The sequence below is a fragment of the Phaethon aethereus genome (assembly GCF_964289735.1).
Source record: "Phaethon aethereus genome assembly, chromosome: 17".
NCBI classification, from domain to species: domain Eukaryota; kingdom Metazoa; phylum Chordata; class Aves; order Phaethontiformes; family Phaethontidae; genus Phaethon; species Phaethon aethereus.
The window spans coordinates 9,721,453-9,744,883 of NC_138593.1; the positions used below are offsets into that span (position 1 = coordinate 9,721,453).

The window sequence follows — 23,431 nt, forward strand, 5'->3', positions numbered from 1 at the left end:
GGGATTTCTCCTCTGTACATTACATTTAAGGAAGATTTTTTTTAAAAAAAAACATTTGAAGCCATATGACAAAATAGTCTGTAATATATGAAGAACATTGCCCCCTTCAAATGTTTTTGAATAGAATTTGCTTTTCAAAGCGTTACTTTTCATTATGAGGAGCATTATTTAAACGTAATTCTTATTCCTTAAATGGAACCTAAAACTAGGTAAACATCTCAGACAATTGCTTGGATTCTCTGTAGACTCTTCAGAGTTGTAGGCAAAACTAAACTGTTTCTTCAACAACAGAGCAGGACTGAGGTCAAATGAATAAGCACACAGCTATCCTTTACAGCTCATTATCGTATCAATAGAAAAGGTCAGTTCAGCATTCCAGTAGCAGTAACAAAGTTCCAAAATTCTTCCCCCTGCCCAAGAGGTTTTGTATTGCTGTGACTTTACCTATGCACAATTTAAGATCGGTATCCTGGCTGGAATCTAGCAGTTTCCTCAAAAATCAGTTCTTTCAGCTTTTCCTTCGGCAAGTCATCCAACTCCATATCAAACTTGAAGGGTGCTTCAGCAACAGGCTTAATAATATAAAGAAAGATTATTACTTTTTTAATATTACTGTTCTGTTGAATTTCATGTAGTCCTTGTTTGGGAGAAAAAAAACCTCTGAAAATGTGCTTCACAATAATATCTAATGCTGTGCAGTCTTCAAGGAAGAACTCATTCTACTAGTCCTTTGTGTGCTTTATACATTAGTTTAACAAATTTTAAATCAAGCCGTAGTAAATAGCTACTCAAATCTAAACCACAAGTTAAAATATTTATTAAAGGCTCATAACTTAGTATCTACCTGAAGAAAAATTATCTGAAACATTTGTATTTCTCAGAGTAAACATATCTTCCCTTAAGGAAAACTAGCTTATTTCCCTCCCCTAGTCCTTCACCAAAAGTAACCTGATATCTCATCAGAATTGTATAATAAACTACAGTTTATTATAGTTCAGATTCGGGGGTTTTAAATGTATAATCTGATGGCAAACTCAGTTGTTCTCCTCCTTTATCTCAGACGTTATGAAACACGACCACAGGGAGCTCAGAAGCTCTATTTTCAGGATAGTACACCTTAGCATCTATTTATTGTGTTGCACCTCCAAAATGTTATACTAGAACAAGAAATACAAAATTGTGGTAAATTGATGCAATTCATTCCTCAACTCCATTAGAGCAGTAGAAACACTGTCCTTAAACTAATGAAGAAAATAAGCTGTTGCATCATTTAATCAACATTTACATTTTAACAGTGTCTTTACCTCATCACTTGGATCATAATACTGCTCCAGATATGGATGGGCTAAAGCTTGCTCCACTTCAATCCGCTTATGAGGATTAAAGGTCAACATTTTATCCAACAAATCAAGTGCTGAGAGGAAAAAAGTGAGCAAGAGTTTAATATACACTCCAAAGTACAAAGGTGTTATAAACACTGATATTACAGAGAAAATACATGCTCCTCTAAGTTTTGTGCTAATTTCAGTTGACAGCTGGAATTCCCCAGCTGTAGCAGCAGTAACAGCAGCAGCAGATCGCTGCCTTTAACTTGGGCAGAGCATCTTCGTCAGCCCATCTCATCGGCATTCCCTGGTTACGGCTGCCTTTGGCACGGTCTGGGCTAAGGGAGGTGGTATACCCTTTCAAAGGCTCTTCAGCGTCAGAATGAGTGTCGAGGGAAGAAATGTGTAGAACCCTATGGTACAATCTGTTTTTAACTACAGCAGAAATTCAATAGATCAGGCTTTTTCTTCACTCAGACATTTTGGATTTTTGTGCCAAAAATCAAACCAAGAGAGAGCTTTTCTGAAATGAGTAAGTAATCAAGAATATGTTCTTATTCTGAAAAGAAAACTTGGCTGTTTAATGATGAAAACGTCATCCAGAAATCATTAGGAGTCCTAGATCATCACAGTGAACTACTGTAGCATAACTAGCAGCCCAGAAGATACTCTCCAGGTAAGATGCAAATATATTCATATTCATGAGATTCAGGCAAAATCTGTTGAAGACAACCCATAAAGAATCCATAGAAAGCTTGAAGATCCAGTAAGACAGAGAGTGAGGTCTGATGAAATTCTGGACAAATGTTACACGTCAGAGTTACTGCAGTTGTTCAGCTACTTTGACTGTAACACACTTTCCTTTTCCAATAAAATAATACAGAATGATTGTAGTAGGAAGAAGCCCAAAGATATTGGCAGTATCCTAAATTTCATTCCATTTCTTCTCCTCACTACGCCATTTATGACATAGAACTTTAATAAAGGCTTTCAATGCAGTAAAGTAGTTGCAGCTTTGCACCAGGATGAGATGCATACCAAGCACTGCAGAAGAGACAGAACTTCACCACTGCATTCAATGGCAGCTTGAAAAAGCTGCAAACTTGCACAGCAATTAACATTAAATATTTTGATGCAGTTTTCTCGACACTGGAAACTCACATGCTCACGCCATGCTAAAGTATGTCGTGCACAATGCTTTTTACTGAAATGATTGACAAGCAGCTTTTTGAAAAAGTGCTCTGTCAAAGCTACTCTGAAGATTTAGATGAAAAGGTGTTGCAAAAGTCAGGCAAACTGCATGCTCCCCTGGCAGCTAAGCATATCAGCAATGCTACAACTTGAGCTGTCAGAAGCCCACGGTAAAAATTCTTACATTGATGAGCACTATTACAAAAACAGAGTAAAGCACTGCTGTTTCTCTCAGCCAGCTCTACACAGTGCCATGTGCAGAACTCAGCTTTTACCCAGTAGTTCAGTACCTGATCATATTCACGAAGAGTAAATTATCATCTCAGTTTAAAAAAAGTGACTTATGAATTGTGTCAGAGCAGGTGAAAGAGCAGTGTACTGTAAATACAACCACCCTTAAATGTATGAAGTAGAATTTAAAAGGCAAGCTAACGGCTATCTAGCAAAACAAAATCACATTTACTCTTTACTAAAGCTTTGTTAAAAAAAGCAACAATTGTTACATTCCTTGCTTTTATAACTTTTGCTCCACTTACTGTAACTGAATTTTCTAACCCATTAAATGTGAACCTTTCATACTGCCAAAGGACCCATACTTTGACTGATATTATCCTGCTTGATCTAGAACTGACATGCAGTCTGCACAAACTACACTGAGCTCAGCAATGAACAGCTATCTTCTAGCTGATTTTAGAAACAAAGTTCAAGATTTGTTTGATGCCTATGTCAAATCCAACACCTATGTTTGGTACTTGAGTCATACATCATGCTTTCAAAGACAATAACAAGAGTTAAGATTCATGTTTTATGTGTTAAGTTAAAGATCAACCACCACAGCACGTAATCTTAAGAGTTACTAAAAATTGCTTTAAAAAAGATAAGCTACTATGAGGGTTCCATGCTGGTTTATGATTTTATATTAGATTTGTACTGCCATTTTAAGGGACCTGCATATTCTATTTCCAATATAGATGAAGATAAATTCTTAAGGTGGGTTCGAAAAATCCCATCCTGACATTATTTTTGGTGCTCATTCCCATTTCCGAAGATCTGATACAATGTAATAGAGCATAAAATACCTTTGGGGTCAGCATTTGGAAACAGCCTGTTCCATGGTACCTTATTTTTGTGTGGTAGGGAAAGCAAGTAGTTTCTGGCCTTTAAATTTATTATACAATTCAAATCTTCTTGGGAAGGGGATCCAAGTATACCTAAAAAAAACAAAACCAAAAAAACCACAAACAGTACTGCATTCTATGAAAAGAATTAAAATGGTTTTATCATGTTTGCTAAAACTCAGTATTAAAACTGCTGGGAAGAAGTTTTTAGACTAAATGTTTTAAGAGTAAAGAATACCTTTGAATTTTTTTTAGAAAACTTTACTAAAAAGGTTTAAGTTATTTTTTCTGCATTCAGACAAACAAATGCATTTGAGTTTTCTAATGATCAGTAATCTGTTTAAAAGATCAAACTAAGTGGCATATCTATAGAAATTAAAAACAAACAAACAAACCGACATGGACCTAATAGTGTATTTGAGCTTTTATTATTTTAAAAACATCTCTGCAGATATAGTAAGTAAACTGGTAAGTATCCTCTAGTTGCCCTCCAAATCAATTATTTGTTGTAGAAATCACTGCAGAAATAACTACAGGGAACAGATGATACACCTACAGATCCATATGTTATACACTGACCAATGAAGAGAAAGAAATGAGTGACCAAGACTCATTCAGTTGGAGAAAAGATGAAGACAGACGGGTGTGGAAATGCTACTTTATATAAAGCTTACCAAGGATATGGTTAAGTTGGTCAAGGTAGTGTTTTCCTGGAAAGATAGGTCTGTTGGAGAGCATCTCTGCCAGAATGCAGCCTACTGACCAGATGTCAATAGACTTGGTGTAACCCTGAAAGTAAAGCAAAACCATATTTTTGTCAAAGAAATTTTTGCGTAATTGCAGCAATATGTTACTTTAGTAAATTTTCAAAGTGCATGCAAATAAATATTTTTTCTTTTTTAAATGAGTCATGCTTGTTCATGCTGTTTGATTTTTCTGTGCAGAATGAAATAATTAAGAATTGCGTATCAAAACGCTACTTTGAAGGGGTAGCAATAACTGAAGTATGCAAGATACACTTTTCCAAAAGGATTCTCTAACTTTAGCTAAACATAGTACCAACTGCAAATTTTTGAGAGTCCCTAATTTTAAAGCAAATTTACACTAACAAATTTTGGAAACAAGCTATTCTTAATTCCTTAAGCTCCTAACAGTATGCTAAACCCATGTGGAAAAAAAAGCCATCCTTCTTCCCAACGGGATCTATATACCACACAAGTAAGAAGCTTTCAGCATCAAAGTGGTGAAAGGGCAAAATAGGTTGTTGGTTAGCTGTTTTGTAAACCACAACAGGTAAGTAAGTAGTAAAGATGATGTGAGAAGGCCAACAACAGCCAATGGGATATAAGAAGAATGGAACAAATGCCCATATGTCCATGTGTAGGGATAATCTCTGTTATCCATAAGAAAAGGCTGTTATTCCAAAGCACTCGAGTTACACTAGTGCCTGGGTAACAGAGGAGCAAGTTCACCTCAAGAACCTCTGGCCCTACAAGCTCCCTTGCCTTCTTCTCCCATAGCCTGCTGCCCACTGCTCCCCCTTCCATTAGCAGGGAGCTTCCAACAAAAGCCATGATCACTTGAGCATTTGTTTCCAAGGCACTGTAATTCTAAAAGAAGTGAGGCTATAGGCCAGGAAAATGGTAAGTTGACCATTTAAGAAACACACAGAATATTTTCTTGTCAAAGTTGCTGATAAATATATGTGTATCCAGAAATAAGGTTAAGTCGCCCTATGTTTATGGCTCAGTGTGAGTTTGAAATACAAGAAGCTGGGGAAGAAGAACCCTCAATTGGTCAAATGACTATTTTCTAGAAGCATATTAGATACAGCATTGCCACAACAAATCAAACCCAACAACCAGTGAAGCAATAATCCTACAAAACAACAAAGCCTTTGAGGAATACAAAATACAGATGCAGCTATCACAGGTATTTTGTGAACAAGCGTATGGCTGTAGAAACTAAATGCAAAGGTTATGAAGGAGACTCATTACTCACACCATACAGCTACTGGATACACCTTAAAACAGCCACAGAAGAACGTAAGAATAATTCCAAGTAAAAAAACCCCAAAGGGATGATTTCATTAAGACTATGGGAATGCAATTAAGATTGACACACAAAGATCACATGCCTTTAGAATCAGATTCACCCTCATTATACATTCTAAACCTAAATCAAGCTGTCAAGATTAATATTAAGGCGACATTTGCAAGCCTTCACGAAGACAGTAGTAAAATGCTCTCATTGCTAGTACTTCCGTCCTGCTCTGTGGAAGAGCGTTTGATGGAAAGAAGTCTCATGATTGGCAAGGAACTGGACACATGGGAACTCATGCACATGATTACGCAGTTGGAGTATCCAGTAATTGTATCTGCAACCACAAGTTTATTGCTAGCCAGTAGCTATACTGCAAATCCATTACCACATTTCCTCAAGACTATGCATGCATTCTGATCCCGAAAGCACGGGGAAGGGGGAAGCGAAGTTAGCACTCACAAGTGAATAACCAGCCGCAGAAGCACCCTTAGCAGCGCACTATGGTTCTTACCTTCGAATTCAGCATGATTTCAGGAGCCCTGTACCAGCGTGTGGCCACATATTCTGTCAAGAATCCTGTGTGATCATGATCTGGATCTGCAACACGAGCCAGTCCAAAGTCACAAATCTGATTTTAAAGAAATTAAAAAAAAAAAAAAAGCAGCACATTAGACATACAGCTTCCAATACTACAACATCACTAATTCACCATTCCTCAACCCGTGATGTAACACCTACAAAAACAGTGATGGTAACCTGTATTTTTTGAAACAAATTATTGCACAAAGGTTAAGAAAAATGTTTTGGATTAAGTACAAAGAGTATCCAATTAGGCCATGCAGGGGCCAGGAAGAATAAACGGTTTGGGAAAAAAGATGTTCCTGGTGCACAATTTATGTTCCACTTACTTAACACCTTCTCTGCCAGACAGGTGGCAAGATGCACTGCTGCAACCTGTTATTAGAAATTTACCAGAAATGAAGAGATATTAAGATTCCCAGAAAACAAAATTATCAACCAACACGTTTGTAGCAAAGTTCAATGCTCCTTTTTACAAAAGCTACCATAACTGCATCTTTGCACGAGAAACATCCTGTCCAATCATGAGATAATGGTAGACTGGAGAGATTCTAGGTTGCTGAAGGAAACATGAGCTTAAAACAAACAAACCACAAAAAAATATTTCTCAACCCTTTATCAGGAAAATAGTTTTATCTAAGCATGAAAAGAAAAATGAACTCTGATCTAGACTAGTGAGATCAGCAAAAAGGAAAAAGTGCTTTTATTTATACTCTGTAAGGAAGCTCCATGGCTTTCAGAACTATTTCATGCCCTTTCTCCAGAGAGAAATTAAGAACACTGAAAATGTGAAGTGTTCTCGACTAGAGCAGCTGTTCCCTTCTTACCTTCCAAAAGGTGAATGGCAAGTCTGTTGACTGGCACATCAGACAAATTCATATGCTTTTGCTACCGCCAAACAAATACCAGTTTATTATAATGACCTACTTCCACACAAAGCATATTTGCATGATAGAATATGTACTCTCAGAAAAAAAAAGCATCAAATGTAGGAGTAGCAAATGGTTAGGAGGTTCCTCCGATGCATACGTTTTACAATAGTTTACTCTTTGATAGCTAACTGTGTACACTGATTGTATTAAAAATGTGAAGTAATAATATGTTGTGGTCCATAAAGACTGTAATGGATAATACTACCAGAAATGCAGAAACCTCACTGTACCCTGGCAACCTACTCCTTTATTCTCCTGGGGGGACAGCCTGTGAAACAATCGATAGATCAGTTCAGAAGTGATTCAGCCAATTAAAAGCTACATCTGAAAGACAAGATCCGCAGCTGATTGTTAAACAGAGGGACGGAAGAAAAGGCAATGATGAAATTCATGGGCGAGGCTGCACGGGATGACTCCTCTGACTTTAGCTACATATTTAAAAAAACCCAGTCCCCTGAATCCTTAGAAAACAAAACCAAAGAGAACCCTTTTAAGCATGTCAAGGTTTTCCCAGGCTACGGAAACAGAATGGCTGCCTTGTGTGCAATTAGCAGCTTACACAAAGAGAATCAGTACAAATAATCAGAAGAGTCTCATGTAAAGACAGAAGGAAAGAAACTATAGAGGACAGCTTCTTCAGCAGACAAAATTGTTGTAATCTTTTCCTCCTAACCTCAGAAAAAAGCTATGTAAGAGTACAGGCAAGGAGACTTGTGCAGAATTATAGTATGACACAAGCAAAGTGCTATGACTTATTATTAAGACAAAAAAGAAAGACACTCTTCGGTCAACGGTGAGGAGAAAGAACAGAATTAAAGGAGGTGTCTGTGAATCTCTCAAGTAGAAAAATGCACATGGGATGGAAAGGAAGATTAATGACAAAGAGAGCTCATTAAAATGACAAAAAGCTCCTGCTGACTAGAGCAGAAACAGGTTAAGCAGAAAAGAAGCAGCACCATTAGTGAGAAAGGCATCAAGGTTGAAGCTGCAGGAAAGAGGCTTTTGGCTGTTAGCAGTGTTTTCACCAGCTGCAGAGCTGACCGGCAGCATTAGCTGGCAGAAGAGAAGCTGGAGGGGCCAGCATTCTGCCTGAAGTCCCGGGTGCAAGGGAGGAAGCACAGAGACTGACCCTGATGAGGGCAGACAGTTCTTGCCCTGTGGCCACAGAACACATTTAACAAAGCAGCTACCATACTGGGGGGGGTATGGGGGGTGTGGGGGTGTTCCAATTTGCCTGTTCAAATAATAATTGGTAAAAGTCAAAGCACCATAAGGTAGGCTTCTCAATCAGGACGAAAACCAAAGAAGAAAGAATCCGTGAGAGCAATGTAGCGACATGCTAAATTTTCTTGGCATTGATTAAGTCATAGCAGAGACTTAAAAACTGCATAGTGAAAGACACAGGTATGTCAGCCAGTGCCTTGTGCCTTGGAGGGACAGAACAGATGCTACTAAGAGAGAAGCAATAACTTCCCCTCTAAATAAATAAATAAAATGCCGGCATCCTATTTATATGTTTAGCTTCCACTTCTCTGGAAACAATGCTCCTATAATCAGTATCAGGTATGCTTTGCTTTTTTTTTTTTTTTCTTTTTTAAATAGACATGGCTTAAAATTGGATGAAGCTATCAAGCAGATGAGAAGATTTATAAGGATCATGTACATATGAACATTTACTAAGCAAATGAAATGACACCCAACAGTGCTACTAACACAGTGAAATATCTGAAGTTGTATCATTGAGTAGTCCGTGCATGTGTATGTATACATTTTTTTAAAAGGAAAAGGAGAGGCTTCCATTAAGATTAGTTGCTAATAAGACAGTAGTTGAAACAGTTGCATCTCTAGAGTAATTGGCAAAATCCTGAAACAAACAATAACTTGCAGTTTTCCTCAAAAAACCCCTCTCTCATCACACTCCTTTCAAGCCTATCAAAGTATCTAACAACTCTTGGATGTTTAATAGTTGGGAGTATTCACTATGTAGACAGAAAAGCACAACTTATAAGTAATATTTATATAGTGTGTTAATGTTTTAACCAAGTCAAAGGAGCAGAATTCTCAGCTAGAGTAAACTGGATATCTGAAGACACTGCAACATACTAGCTGAGAATCTGTTTAAAATAACTTTGACCTCATTTTCTGAATGTTAATGCCACTGGCCTAGGAAAATTATGTGGTCATGATAGCTTTTATGTAACATTTAATTTACAAAACTGCAAAACAGGTCAAATTGTTGGATACAGATAATCACAAAAGCATGTGAAAATATTTCTAAACAAGTTAGATACTACTTTAGAAGATATTCCATCCTGTAGCATGTCAGTATACATTAATCTCATTCATGGGAAAGATGCCAGGCTGCAAAAAAGAATACCAGTATCTTTATTACCCAGGACTCTCACTGGAGAGAGATTCTAAGGTAGGAGTTTTCATGGACGCTGAAATCTAATTTTCACTGAAAATATGTAACAGGAGACAGTAGTTAAGTCAAATTATGTAGTTTCACAAACTTTCATTCACTGTGTGGTAAGTCATATTTAAGTCTGTAGCATAGCCCAAGTAAATAGAAACACCTTCAGGTTCTGCACTTCTGCCCTGAGCCTTGCAGCTGCTTAGGACAAGCTATAGGGTTCACAGACAAACGGTGTCAATAGAGACTCATACGTTTCTTTCCTGGAAATGCAATCTAAGATCCAGAAGTCAAGATCATGTTTAAGGAGAAGAAAGAAGCAGCTCGTTACAACCTGTAGGACTGAGCTCCAGAAGAGATTAACAGCGCACTCTCATAATGCCATTAAAGAAAGAAGCATTTCCACAAACAGCATTACCACTGAAGATGAACAAACTTTCTTCCAAAAGTATGACTTTAAGTTGTTCATTTGCACAGTATGGTGTGTTTTGAGCTTACGTACAACAATCAACTTTGTGAGCACGCACATGTACATAGCTGACACACAGACCTGCAGAATGGCCCTAAAAGAAGCAAGTTAGTACAAGTTCAGCATTCATCAGACAAGGCCTAACATGTACTAGTTTTGTGTTGTTTAAACTTCAGATGCGGTATTAATACAACACCAGAGTTCCCTTTAGGTTATGAAAAAGCATATGCTCTGTCATATAGACTACCAGATTCTGCACTAGGAAGCACATATTGTAGTGGCATGCTGTTTTTAAAATCTTATAAAGAAACTGGAACAGTACTCACTAAGGTCATATTGTATATTTTGCCATACAGTGGGCTTACCTTCTTCAAGGCCATTTTACTTGTGTTAAAACATTGCCTTTTATTATTTTACTGCCTTTAATCGCACATAACACAGCGCTACACCCAAACTCTTCTTTCCTGCTTCTATCGCACAGTCATCATTGATTTTACTCCATTTGTTTCATGAAGGGGTTAGTGCCTCGAAGGGATCTGATGTAATAACAGCTGCTGAAATCCCATAGCAAGAGTCAGAGGTGACCAGTCCAGCAGTGCCACGCATTAGGAAAAGCTGACAAGTAGCAGCGGGAATGTAAAGCAAACTGACCATGCAGCCAGTACACAGAAGGGACCAGCACATGAACAGCAAGTACTTTTCTTGGAGTTGTGACGAACTTGTATGGCCAGCAACTGGGTTACATTTTTAATAGGGTATTTTAATTTTTTTTAATGAGAAAGCTAGAGCTACTATAAAAAACAGAGTGTAATCAGGTACAACGCAGAATGCAACAACACAGTGGTACCACTCAGATCAAAGTAACGTAAGCTCCATAATCTCACTCCATCAGTGGCCAACAGCGACTGCATAATGTAAAGCGTAAAATGGAACATATTCCAGTGCTTCTCTACTAATTTCTCTCAACTTCCATGGATTTGCCACCATGGGACTCAAACCCAAAGGCAGCATTCAATAGCTTTTTCTTCTACTAATTTGCTTGCTGTTTTTTTAAGTCACATTACATGTAATATCTACAGGGCTCTGTGGTACCAAATTCCACAGCTTAACAATCCTGCAAGTTAACTACTATGTCCTTTCACTCTGAGCCTGCCACCTGCTCCTTTCATCCCCCCTACCCCTTTTTAATAGGTAAAGACAGTGAACAACTCTTCTCTATTCTCCCTCCCTATGGCACTAAATTTTATCAAATTCTATTGTATTTTTTCTTTTCCTCAAGCAGCATCTTCCAGCAGAGGAGACCTAGGCTAAATAGTTCTTCCTGACATGGAGAGAAGTACTTTGAAGTCCTGGTCTCCTCATTTTGAAAGGATATCACAGGGAAGAGTACGATAACTACGAACACACAGAACTGAAGACTCAAAACCAGAAAGTTATAGAATGGCATGGGGTTTTTTATTCTCTATTTCTGTTCTAATTCTTCACACTTGATTTGCTTTACTGAATGCCAGTAAGCATTGAGCTGACATTTTCCAAGAATCGTAACAGCTCTAAGATCATCCTTCTGTAGTATTAACTAGCACAGAGCCCATCACTGGAAATGTAAATTAGGAATATTCTCTCTCCAAGTAAATGCTGTGCATTTAATCAGCACTGAATTTCACATGCCATTTCAGTTGCCCACTAATGAAGTCCTTCTCCAACACTGAACAATTAACAGTTTAAACACAGAGGAGTCAAGACTCAAAATACACACAAGTTTTGAGTTTACTCCCTAGGTAAACACAATTCCACTTCAGACAAGTATTTTCACCTAGCTTTCAAAGAGGCTGTTTCAATGTCAGCCTCCAGATGGAAACAGTGATGCACTCATTAAAATAGCGTAGCAGTGAGTTCTTAGTCACTCAAATCTTAATAATTATTTTATCAAAGCAAATAATGTTTTGGCAACCTTTCCAGGATAAAAATCACATTAATCCCCAGTAACAAAACCACATTCATGGTTACAGCAGGTAATTTATGAAGACCATGGGAGCAAAATCTGTGAGAAATTTCAACTAACCTTGAGATCACAAGTGGTGTTAAGCAGCAAATTCGAAGGTTTGAGGTCACGATGAAGCACGTTGGCTGAATGGATATATTTTAACCCTCTCAGAATCTGGTAAAGGAAATAACAAATGTGGTCGTTGCTGAGGTGTTGAGTCTTTAAAAGCTTGTAAAGATCTGTCTCCATAAGATCTTGCACAATGTATCTGTCAGGGATTGGATGTAAGGCAGCAAAACAAACGTGGTGTCATGTTAGATATCAACATACAGTACCAGATTAAATCTCTGTAACACTTTTTCTCTCTTATTTGTCTGTTTCATGACAATTGTGAAACTATGTAGTTGCATCTTGCTTTACAAGTTTTGAATCAAATCAGTCCTGTTGATGATGCAGCAGTTTACAGAATTAAGAGGCATCAGCACATGGTCCTCAAATTAATCATCATAAACCTCTATTTATTTATATTAGATCCTGATTTTTATTGGAATCTTAATATAATCAGATTCCTATCCTGCTTGCCAAGAAAAAAAGACTGTTTTTTAGTTTAATGAGTAATAAGCTTCAGATACTTGAGATACTTGCTTACAGTTGCATAAATCTGTGAAGGTAGAAGATCTGATAATTTCTGATCAGTCTTCGGAAGTCATCTCTCCACTTCAAAAATTTGGCTGTTGTTCTCCTTTACTATATATTTATTATGCTACACTGAACACAGCAGTCCTTTGCTTACCAGATTAAATCTAATATTTTCAGTCAGATGATTTTTTTCTAAGATTGGAGTGAACATACAGAAAAGTTGTTGGGGTTTTTTTCCTGCTTTGGTAGGAATGAGTTAAGTAAAATTTTCTTCTCCCTTAATTTGATTTGGCTGCAAACCCCTTGGGGTGTAGTTCCATGATCACTTTTCACTGAAATAGGATTTTGTGAAAACACGCTACTACTGCCTTTCCAGTTGGGCGTTCCCATCCTCTCCTCTGGGTATGCAGATTGAATCACACAACTAGGACATCTTTTTACAGACAGCATGCACTTACATTAGTCAAAATGGCCACAGAAATGCAACCTCAGAATCCCACAAAGACCGACTGAACTCAAATAGTATATTGATAATTTATGAAGTAAAAACATTTGACCTAGATTCAATTCAATTTCTGCCTGCATGCACTTACGCCTTTTATAGGGCAGACATCTGCAAAGACCCACAAAACCAAGAGAAACCAATGCATGTGGACTTCGGGAAATTAAGTTGGTTGACTCTAAATTAGGCCTTGTATCTCAGGTAGAGTCTCCCAGCTAAGACTACCTCATACATTAGATAGCCACATGAAGTCGTATCTACACAAAGACAAGTTTCCCATGAAAGAACAATTAGTATAACAAAAAGGCCAGATTTGCATATATTAATCAAGCATGTTTACCTGCCCTCACGGAGTTTCAGACTTTTCACAAATGTAGGACGCACTGCAAAACTAAGGGTTGTGTTTTGCTTTATTTTAATATTTCCACCCCCAGATGCATCCAATCTATTCTTTAAAGAAAATTTTAGACAATTATAGCAGAGTCTGGCCATTTTATTTTCTCTTCAAAGCAATCAGTTCTAACAACTGCTCTATTAAAAGCAAATATAGCTTTAGGATCAACTAAACTAAATCATCTCTACAACATTGATTTCTACAAACCAATCAAACATTATGAACTTCCCTTTCAATTTACAATAACAGAAGCCAACTTTTATTAAAATTTAGTAAGAAAGAGGTTGAAAAGGAAGAAATAGTCAAAACAGAGAAGGCAACCATCACTAACTATGCAAAATAACTTAAAACTTTGAAAGGATACACATCTTTCATTTGTTCAATAGTTGGAGCTCTGATAATATCATTTATTCCAATAATATTCTCATGCCTGAAGCGCAGTAGGATCTTAATCTCTCTCAGAGTTCTCTGGCAGTACGTCTGATGCTCAAAAGGACTGATTTTCTTTATAGCAACTCGAACTTTGTTGACGTTATCATAGGCAGAACTAGAAGAGAATCGATAACATTAGTTATAAGGAATATTAAATTCATTCAATTCAGAAAGCAAGAATGCAAATTCAACTGAATAGAGGGGCGGTGCATTTGTTTTACATTTATTTTTACCAAATTAAGAGTGCAACAGTAGCAAGTATCTTTTAGTTTGATGAACAGACAAAATACTGTTGTTCTATCACTAGCCTATTTGGGTATCTACAAGTCATTAGTCTTCCAAACTGACTTAGAGTCTGCTGATTCTTGGGTACCTGAACAGACGTACTCATCTTCTTTATCAGCCTGTGAAACAAAACAAGTTCGAGTCTTTTTCTATATGCTGTAATCAAGAAGAAGTTTGAGAGAAAAAGTTTATCTTGAGTTAACCCATTCACTTTGGGGCACAGAAAAGCCTTCAGAAATCATCTTTCAAGCAGCAGGATTCCACATCCTATGTCTAACTCCTGCAAGTAATTCCAACTGTCACAACCTTTTACTCCTCAGTCAAGCTACGCTGTTGGCACCTCCATGAAGAACAGACATGGAAGAATAAAAGGGATGGAGAATTCGTGAAAACACCTTTCCAAGTTCAAGAAGAGAAAAACTATCTGACTACACACATGAAGCAAAAGCAACCAGCGGTACAACAAAGTAATACGGTGATTGTGACCCATACTAATGAACACACTGGCTGCTACATTTACGGTACTGTCATTTCAGAAGCCTAGAAAGCGTTCCTAGCTATACCAATAAAGCAGTCTCAGTATTTCTGTTCAAAATGCCTACACATTTATGAAGAATATCACAGCCTAAGCCTAATAAAAAAGCTCAATAGAACATACACAATCTTCTAAAATTTGGACTCTGGTTATTATTTAGTAAAAATGTTATGAATCTTTACAAATTTTAGGATATTTTGTATGGTATTACTTATATGAATGACATAGCATCTCATTATAATAATTTCCCTTTGTATTAAAAGTACATGGTAATTGAATAAGTTATAATTCAAATGTGCATATATGATTCTTGTTCCTTTCAAATTTCTTTTTGCTCACTATTGCATTGTTTGGAAATTAAAAAATAATCAAGCCTACATTGAAACACTTCTGTTAGCCTCAACTATTTCATATAAAAATATAAACATACTAGCCAAACAGGCTTCACATTCCATCATTTTCTATAATCGAGTCCCAGAACATTCTTTGAAACTCTCTTAATTTGCCTTACTCTGCTGAGATGTCCAGGTATCTGGTGATCAGGTAAAGCAGAATGAAATATGAAAAACCAATTAGAGAAGGAGACCTAAAAGGAATTCAAATGCCTGGCCACGTCAAGGTTCTTCTACCACTAAGCAGATTTATGGTGTGACAAGGTGTTTTTGAGATAGTACTGTTACCACTGTACGCAAAAGCATTTAACATTTCTCACTTCCATTATTATAAACTACACAGAATTTGTGCCACCAGTAAGATCTTCATACAGCTCATGCATATGTAGTGACATCCTTTTTGCATGATTTTTCCACAGAATCACTTTGACCTGTCTGCATCCGTAACTCCGGTCTTTAACCACAAACAGACTGCACAATTTATTTGCCTCTAGAAACACTGAACTCAAATGCTCCACAGGGTGCTTTGAAATTCCACATGCTAAGCAAGTATTCGTTACAACTCTTGCTATTACATATGTATAGATAACACATTAGCAGTTCGTAAGTCCCAAAATAGATAATAACAAAGTGCCATAAGTGGAACTTGGCACAGCCTTCAAGAGCACTTCGTCTACAGTAATTTTCTTAGTTAATCAGCTAATCACCTGTGCTGTTTACAATATACCAGTAAGGTAAGTCACAAGCAGAAAACAAAACTAGAAATAATTCTGAAGCACAAACAACCTGCATTTGGGAAAGTGGCGAAAGAATCCTATGGACCATTTTATCATTACAAACCAACCTCCTACCTCCTTCTTTGTATTGACTTAAGCCTATTTTTTTCTCCCACAATGCAGAATCTTACTTCCTTTCAAAGTACTGGACAGCAGCAGCTATGCAAAGCAAAGAAAGTCAAAATGCCAATATTTACCAATCAATGCTGCTTAAATAAAAGCTCCTAATCTCTCACAATATTTGATAAAATCTCTAAGCTACTGCTTCTCAAGCAAAGGTGGGTTATTGATGAAAAATACGCATCTTTTCTTGTACAGATTCAATGAATTTGAATCCATTAAATATACCAAGATTTCCTCTCTTGTACCTGCTTCACTTATAGTTCTTGAAGCATTTTCTTAGAAGAAGGTTTATGCTGTTATTTAAAAAGGCCGGGTAATTTTACTTTCAGATGGTTCAACTATAAAACACATGATTCAGTATGGAAAAAAGCTGACTATTTGCAGTAAAGATGCAATCAATTTCCTCGCCAGTGTACATTCTGCATACAGTTGTTCTTCTATTTGTATCAGAAGATCTCACCACACTACTGTAGCTGAGCATGCACTGCTGTTACCACTACAAAGCCTCAGCTAAGGAGAGCAAAACCGAAATACTACCTAGTTGAAACATTAAAAGGGACGTGGGATTTATTTCTGTTGCCACATTTTCTGAAATATGAGCATGACTATGAAAGATCTATCTCAATTCCTATGAGCAAGAAGCATACAAGTAGTTATGTACACTTGCTTATGTGTTATATTTTAAATATCATGCATAATACAGGTACACAGAGAATCTGTATTATAAAGTTAACACCATTCCACATTCTCAGAGTCACAGCCCTCAAAGCAAATACAGCATTCATTCAGTAAATTCTGTGACCCTTTCAAAAACAGTGCTTTTTCAATTTGACACGTGCTATAGAAAACCGTAAAAGCTTTATATTAATTTATAACTATGTAACTATATAAGCTATAACTTTATAACATATAACTTCAGTAGAACTGAAGTCGTGTGTTTTCTCATGCACATATGCTAGCCAGACACCTATTGGGCCTATGAAACCATACAGCAGTATCTCTTTCACTACCTAGGAAACACCGTAAGCTAACAAAATCGTGTCCTTTGTAGGTCAGACTGAACCGTTCCGCAAAGCTTTCCCTGTTCCTCACAATCTCCAACCAACCGCTACCTGCCATCAACACCAGATTTACCCGCTACTCTCCAGAACTCTGCTGAAGAAATAATACCGCTTATACGTCCATTTATATATGTCCATTTATATGTCCATTTGTAGTGTTCACAAATGAAACAACTATAAAAAGTGCAAATCCAAACCCTCGATGCATTAACTTACCGCAGTTAATATAACAGCTTATCACTTCACGCAGGATTCATCTTGCTTAGCCTCAGCTAGAATTAGAGATCTAATTTTACGTCTAATAATCACCTGTGCTCCTCCTAGAGTCCAAAAAGGAGTAACTCCACACACACATCCCATCCACCGGCCAGCGCATCCTAAATTTAGATTATTTGCATTCTGGAAGTGCTGTCCCAGTGTGCACAGCCTAACCTAGTCGTCTAGACTGTCAGCCTCTACTAAATCTCACAACAACTGTTTATATTTTCACTGAAGCAGTTAACTTAGTCCCCTTAATAGAAGGGGCTCCTTCTAAAGGCAAGAACCTTCTATTATTTAGACTCTTTTCCAGAGAAGATAAAAATCTGTAAAGTGAGAATAACAGTTCACATACTAACAACTTTTAGAGTGCTAATTTATAGCTTTTAGTTTCTAATCACTAACCACGTGAACCAATCACTGCACATAGAACTTTCCCTTTAACAGTCTGTGTGTTATTCACATTATGATTAAGCTACTTACTGACACTTTAAATATTCAGAAGGAAGGATTTATTTCCACCCCAATGATATGCAGCTTCACAAGCTGATGCAACCATTCAGCTGTGAGTGCTATTTATCTGTAACGTGACAAATTTAAATATAGATTTTGCAACTGCCCAACTCTAGTATACACAACATTATTCCTATTTCAAGCTGTGGTTACTATCCTGTGACAACCTGCAACAGCACCATTATTTGATACTTTTAAGACACCATGTGAAAATCAATATAAGCCCTAGCTGTACAGTTCATCTTTCCTCATATTAAGTATCTTGTAAATATATAACTAAGTTTTAACTAAGTAAAACATCTTGCACAGCTGTACGAAACAAACAAATGAGCTTTTATAACCCAAGAAGCTGCACCACACAGCTTTTCAAGCCAGTGTTTTGTATCTTTCTCCTGCTCTGGTACCAACTTCCTTTTTAAAAATGAAGCCCAGGGTAGGGCTGCTTCCACATGCAAGGACCAGAAAGCACACCGCAGTACCTGAGCAGCCTACAGAAAACAGCATACTAATTGCTCAGATGAACCTCTGACATGTAGCCCCGCTCCCATTAATTCCTTCTCAAGGAAGTAAAGCTTTTCACCAGGCAGATCAGGCCAAGTGCCAACGCTTAGCTCCTTCTACCCGCAAAGGCTGCTGCACGTTCTTCCATCCATTTCTATTCTTCACATGTTTCGTTTTGGAGCAGAACTGGAACAAGTGAGAGCATGCTGCAGCTGCCGGGAGGAAAGGAGCCAGCTCCTGGCAATAGTTACAGCCCATAGAGGGCTGTTTCTTCACAGAACCATTGAAAAACAACGGCCTACTCCGTCGGCACCGCCATCCTTGGTGCACTCCTCTGCCACGCTGCCTGAAGGCTCACCCCAGCATGGAATATTCTTCCAACACTTCTAGGATTATTCACCTTATGGCTGTTTTACAGGCTGCTCTCAGCATATGCGAACATACACATAAAAATACACAGTGCTACCGGCAAACATCCCAATTACAACTCTAAATAAAAGACTGATTTGAAGTTTAAAAGGGATGTTTTATCAGTAGCTTTGTGTTGCTGTGGAAACAAGATTCCAAGGGCATATCCAGGGATAAGAATCTTTCCTAAATACTGAGTAATTCTGCTTGCAGCCAGGAGAGGAAAGAAAAAAATAATTCCCAGCAAACTGATCTATGCAGATCTTTAATCTTTTCATTCAGTCTACATTTAGCTCAATCGTGGACATTTCTACAACATGCTGACATTTATCAAGTTACAAAGCAAATAGCTTAAACTTATTTTTAAGACTGCTGTAAGGAAAATAAGGCAGATGATGTAGTAATAACTAGCAGTACTATAACAGACTGTTCGCTACAGATTTGGAGGTGGGGGAAGCTGGTGTCACGGGTGCAGATTTGTAGAGGGAACTGTTTGGTTATTTGTTTGCTTGGTTTTGTTTTGTGTTTTTTTTGTTTTTAAATAATATTAACATTTTCAGATTCTTCCAAATAATTGATTTCTGATTCTATATGATTAAAATACAGGTAGCAGCTACAGTGTATTATTCTCCTACCAAAGAGAAAAGACTGGAAAAAGGATAAAAGTAGCCAAAGAGTTTCAGAATTTAGGACATCCAGTAGCATGTCATTTTTATACCACTGAATATACTTTTTGTCCCCAACTGTAAACACCTACAGTTACTAGAAATTTTTGTTACTTTGTTCCATTTATTCATAATATTTTTGGTAAGTATATTATTCAACAGATCTTTTTTCTTAGCACTAACTTACAGAATCAGCACCTGGTTTTAAAAGGAATATGTTCTTATTCATATTAAGATGTATTTGCCTTGTTTTAACAAACCTCAGTTTATGAAAAGGCAACCCATGTCTCACTCAGAGTTTTTGTTTTATTAGCTTTCTCCAGAAGAGGTTCTCAATAACAAAACATTTCCCAGGCTTTTCAGCTGTGAATTCAGGAAATAAACTATAGAAACAAGGGCATCTTAATACACTTCTACTTTTCTCCATTAAAGATTTAGTTTTCCAGACTAATTCCTACCATGCAGAAAAGTTAGTAGATCCATGAAAATGGAGAACTACCTAAATATGGTATTCTTAAAACAACAAGACAAAAACCAGCTCAGCCTCGAGGCTCTAGTTGCTTTTCAAGCTACAAAAAGATTGTAACTTTATGAACACAAGCACCACGTATTTTTTCATCCTACTCTGAGGGACAAAAGTCAAGTAAGTTGTAATTCAGCATTCTTCAATTCTCTATTGGTATGCTACAGACACCCCCCATTGATTATCAAAAGATAACTGTATATATTATCTTCTCAGTCTTTGGGAAACAAGCATAAGCATTAATCACTTATCATAAAAGAAGAGGCCAAAAAACTTGAATTCAAAATTGAAATACTTCAGAGTAAGCTTAGATACAAGAATTACGTGCTGAATTGCCAAAGGTTTGTGTTAAAGAAATGGACCTCTTCTCATCATTCTCTCATTGCTGAATTCTCCACTATTTGTCGAGTGTGTCAGAAAACTACCTCAAGTTAGAAATTACAGGATAACCTCAGATTTATCTTAAGTCTTGTTTTTGTCGAGGAAAGAAAAAGAATATGCCCTGCTGTGACATACGGTTGCCCGCAGACACCGAAATTCACTCACAATTTCTCCCCATTTTCTTGCATCTCATCCTACAAAAATGGCAGCAGGGGAAGACTGAGCAACAAAAGAACATTAAAATTACTATATAGTAGATGTGATCCAATTTGCAGTAGTAGTAATTTGGCCCTACCTGAAAATTCCTAATTGCATGCTATTTGAAAAATCTTGGGTTTGTTTTTGGTGTTGTTTTAGGGTTTTTTAAGCCATTTTTCACTTGTCGGGATTCTAGTATCAGTAGATAGATTATTGCTTTGGGGCTAAGAAAATATGAATCCCTGTTTCTAAACCTTTTATGATGACCCCTCTGCAAAGCAACTGTCATACTTTACAAAATCCTCATGAGTTTGTCCATATTCCTAATCTCTTTTTGTCTGTTGCTGATCACCGCTATGGTTTGGTTTTGTTTTTATTATAGAAGATACCTAATCAAATTATTTTTGTTTGCATTTCTTAAAGTTGATTTTTTTCACTTTTCCAACAAGGGGAAAAATAAATATAATTTCTAAACCAGTGTCCTTTATTTTATCACAAGTGCATAGCAAGATGCCCAAGTAATCACTGCAGACTGCTCTATCAAGCTTTTAGTTAACCTCTGAAGCATACTGAGTCAAAAATGTAACTGCATTACCTTCACCTTTACCACCTACTTTTTCAATCGTCTTTCTCATAACATTCAAAATCAATCCTAATATTAAAGGTTTCTGGCACAATTACACCAACTCTTTCCTCCCATGACAAAAGTACATGATTACTAGTAAGTGATTTTACTCTTTGGTAGTTTCTGATCTACTACAGGTTATTGCCCTTCACACCACAAATTCTTAAGGCACGTTTGTAACCTCCTATAGGAGATTAGTTTTCATATATCTACTGAAATAATTCTAATAGGTTGCAAAGGCACAATTTAATTTTTTAGAATTTGCAAAGTAAAATCTGATGGAACCTTCCAAAGCATTACAATTTAAAACTATTTACTATACACATAATAATGACTTAATAGCTTAATTCCTTAGATCACTCCTAGTATTGTAAAAACAAATAGCTAGTCATGCAAAATGGAGTCTTAAATAAATTATTTTTGCCAACTGAGTCAATTCATAATCCCGGGTGTGGCAGACCAGATGATTTGTGTTTCGTTAGCACCTACTAAGTAGAACTATGAAGAGCAACAGTTCTAGGACTACACCTTAACATTAATACTAGAAAAATATTAGCTATTTCACCCAAGGTTCTGTATTGTTTAGCTAAAGATGTCATTTAACTTCACTGTGTTTTGACCAATCTTTGTTGTTATAAAAAACCGATCACTTCTCTCAATCTCTTCTAAAATGCATTTTGTCTTTCTATACCTTTGGCTGCGAATTCAAAGGTATAGAATTGTGACTTCAAATCATCATATATGCCTACTCTATGCCACTTCAAGTTGGTCTTCAGAGAATAGACAACTCTTACATCTTAGTATTTTGCCTACTTCTTGTCTTCCCACTTATCCTCCCCATTTTAGAGGTTTACAGAGTCTCCACTGCTAATATTCCCCTTGATAGCATCTATGCCAAATTTAACATTTAGGCAAACTTCACTGTTATGTTTAAAGGCCCTTTGGCTACCTCCAAAATGAACCCCTCATTCCAAAGGCACCCATTGCTTTTGATATTATGATATTAAATATCACTATCTTTCTTCTCTCTCTATAAACAATTCCTGCGGGAATCAATTTCAGGGTAAAACTGTAAGAGCTTGACAACATCTGAGACAACCTAAGGGCTCAGTGAATTAAAAGGCATGGTTGTGGTTCACTCTCCTTTTTGTGCCTGACAACCCTGCCCCATTCTCACTTTTTTGGTTGGAGCGGTAGCTTTCTTTGTGACAGTTCAGAGAACTGGAGCAGCTCCAAGTCAAAGCATCTTACAAATAGGAACAGTAAAGAAGTCTTTACCTGCATTTTCCTATTCCCTTCCTGTGTCAGCACTAGCACTCATGGGGTTTTGCATCGGTCACATCAACTTGCCACCTTTGAATTTTATTTTATTTTTTGTGAAGTAACTTTTCATCTAAATTTTCCACCACAGGTAACTCTACAGCTGTGTAAGCACCAGCACAAGAGTGGAGGAAGAAATGACACGACCAGGGGCACAGAAGGAAAGGCTTCCCCTGTAGGAGCAGCACAGACCAAGATCAGCACAAGTCAGTCATGGAAACCACAGCTGAAGTGTCTAGGCCCGATTGTCATGAAAGCTAAACCTCCACACATGAGCCGATGAAGTGCTGACTTCCTCCTCCTGTGCTTATGGCTTCTTGAGAGGCAACAAAAAGCCACCAAGACAGGGACAGCAGGTCAGTAACATGACCAACATTACTCCAGAGCCTGGAAAAGAACCACCGCTGCCACCCCTGCAGCAAAGCAGGCACTCTAAGTGTGTGCAGGAAATATCCCCCCTTTCCCAGAGAGCAGGGAGAGCACTACCAGAGTGCTGCAAGTGGTAATGGTATTAACAAATCCCCCAGTGTGTTTTACTCTTTTGTCTAATAAGGATCTGATTTGACTTATATCCCAAATACTCCTCCTAAAATCAGCCTTAGGAAAAGGAGAAAATACAAGACCCAGACAATTACTATATTTTTCAGTAATTAGCTTATTTAATTGATTCCACGCAATATAAATCTTAAGAAGAGATAGTTCACAGTATTTCACTCCAACAGAAAATAAAGAAATAAATCATTGAACAAAATCATTCATGCGTACTTAGAAGCAGAGGTTCTCCTAAACCTGTAGAAACATCACTGCAAAACGAAAACTATCACAAAGCACTAGAGAAAGCAAGCT

General features: G+C 37.3%; 1 protein-coding gene across 1 annotated transcript in view; it reads right to left on the reverse strand.

Annotated features, from left to right (window-relative positions):
• Window positions 1–455: 455 nt before the first annotated feature.
• MAPK1 (mitogen-activated protein kinase 1) overlaps window positions 456–23,431 on the reverse strand; it is a gene marked incomplete at both ends in the record, with an annotated part of 31,106 nt that continues 8,130 nt past the window's right edge. The window contains 7 exons of the mRNA XM_082007584.1: window positions 456–572; window positions 1,305–1,414; window positions 3,596–3,727; window positions 4,309–4,423; window positions 6,189–6,305; window positions 12,133–12,322; window positions 13,954–14,136. Of these exons, the coding sequence (XP_081863710.1) occupies window positions 456–572; window positions 1,305–1,414; window positions 3,596–3,727; window positions 4,309–4,423; window positions 6,189–6,305; window positions 12,133–12,322; window positions 13,954–14,136 (964 nt within the window). The remainder of the gene's footprint in view (window positions 573–1,304; window positions 1,415–3,595; window positions 3,728–4,308; window positions 4,424–6,188; window positions 6,306–12,132; window positions 12,323–13,953; window positions 14,137–23,431) is intronic.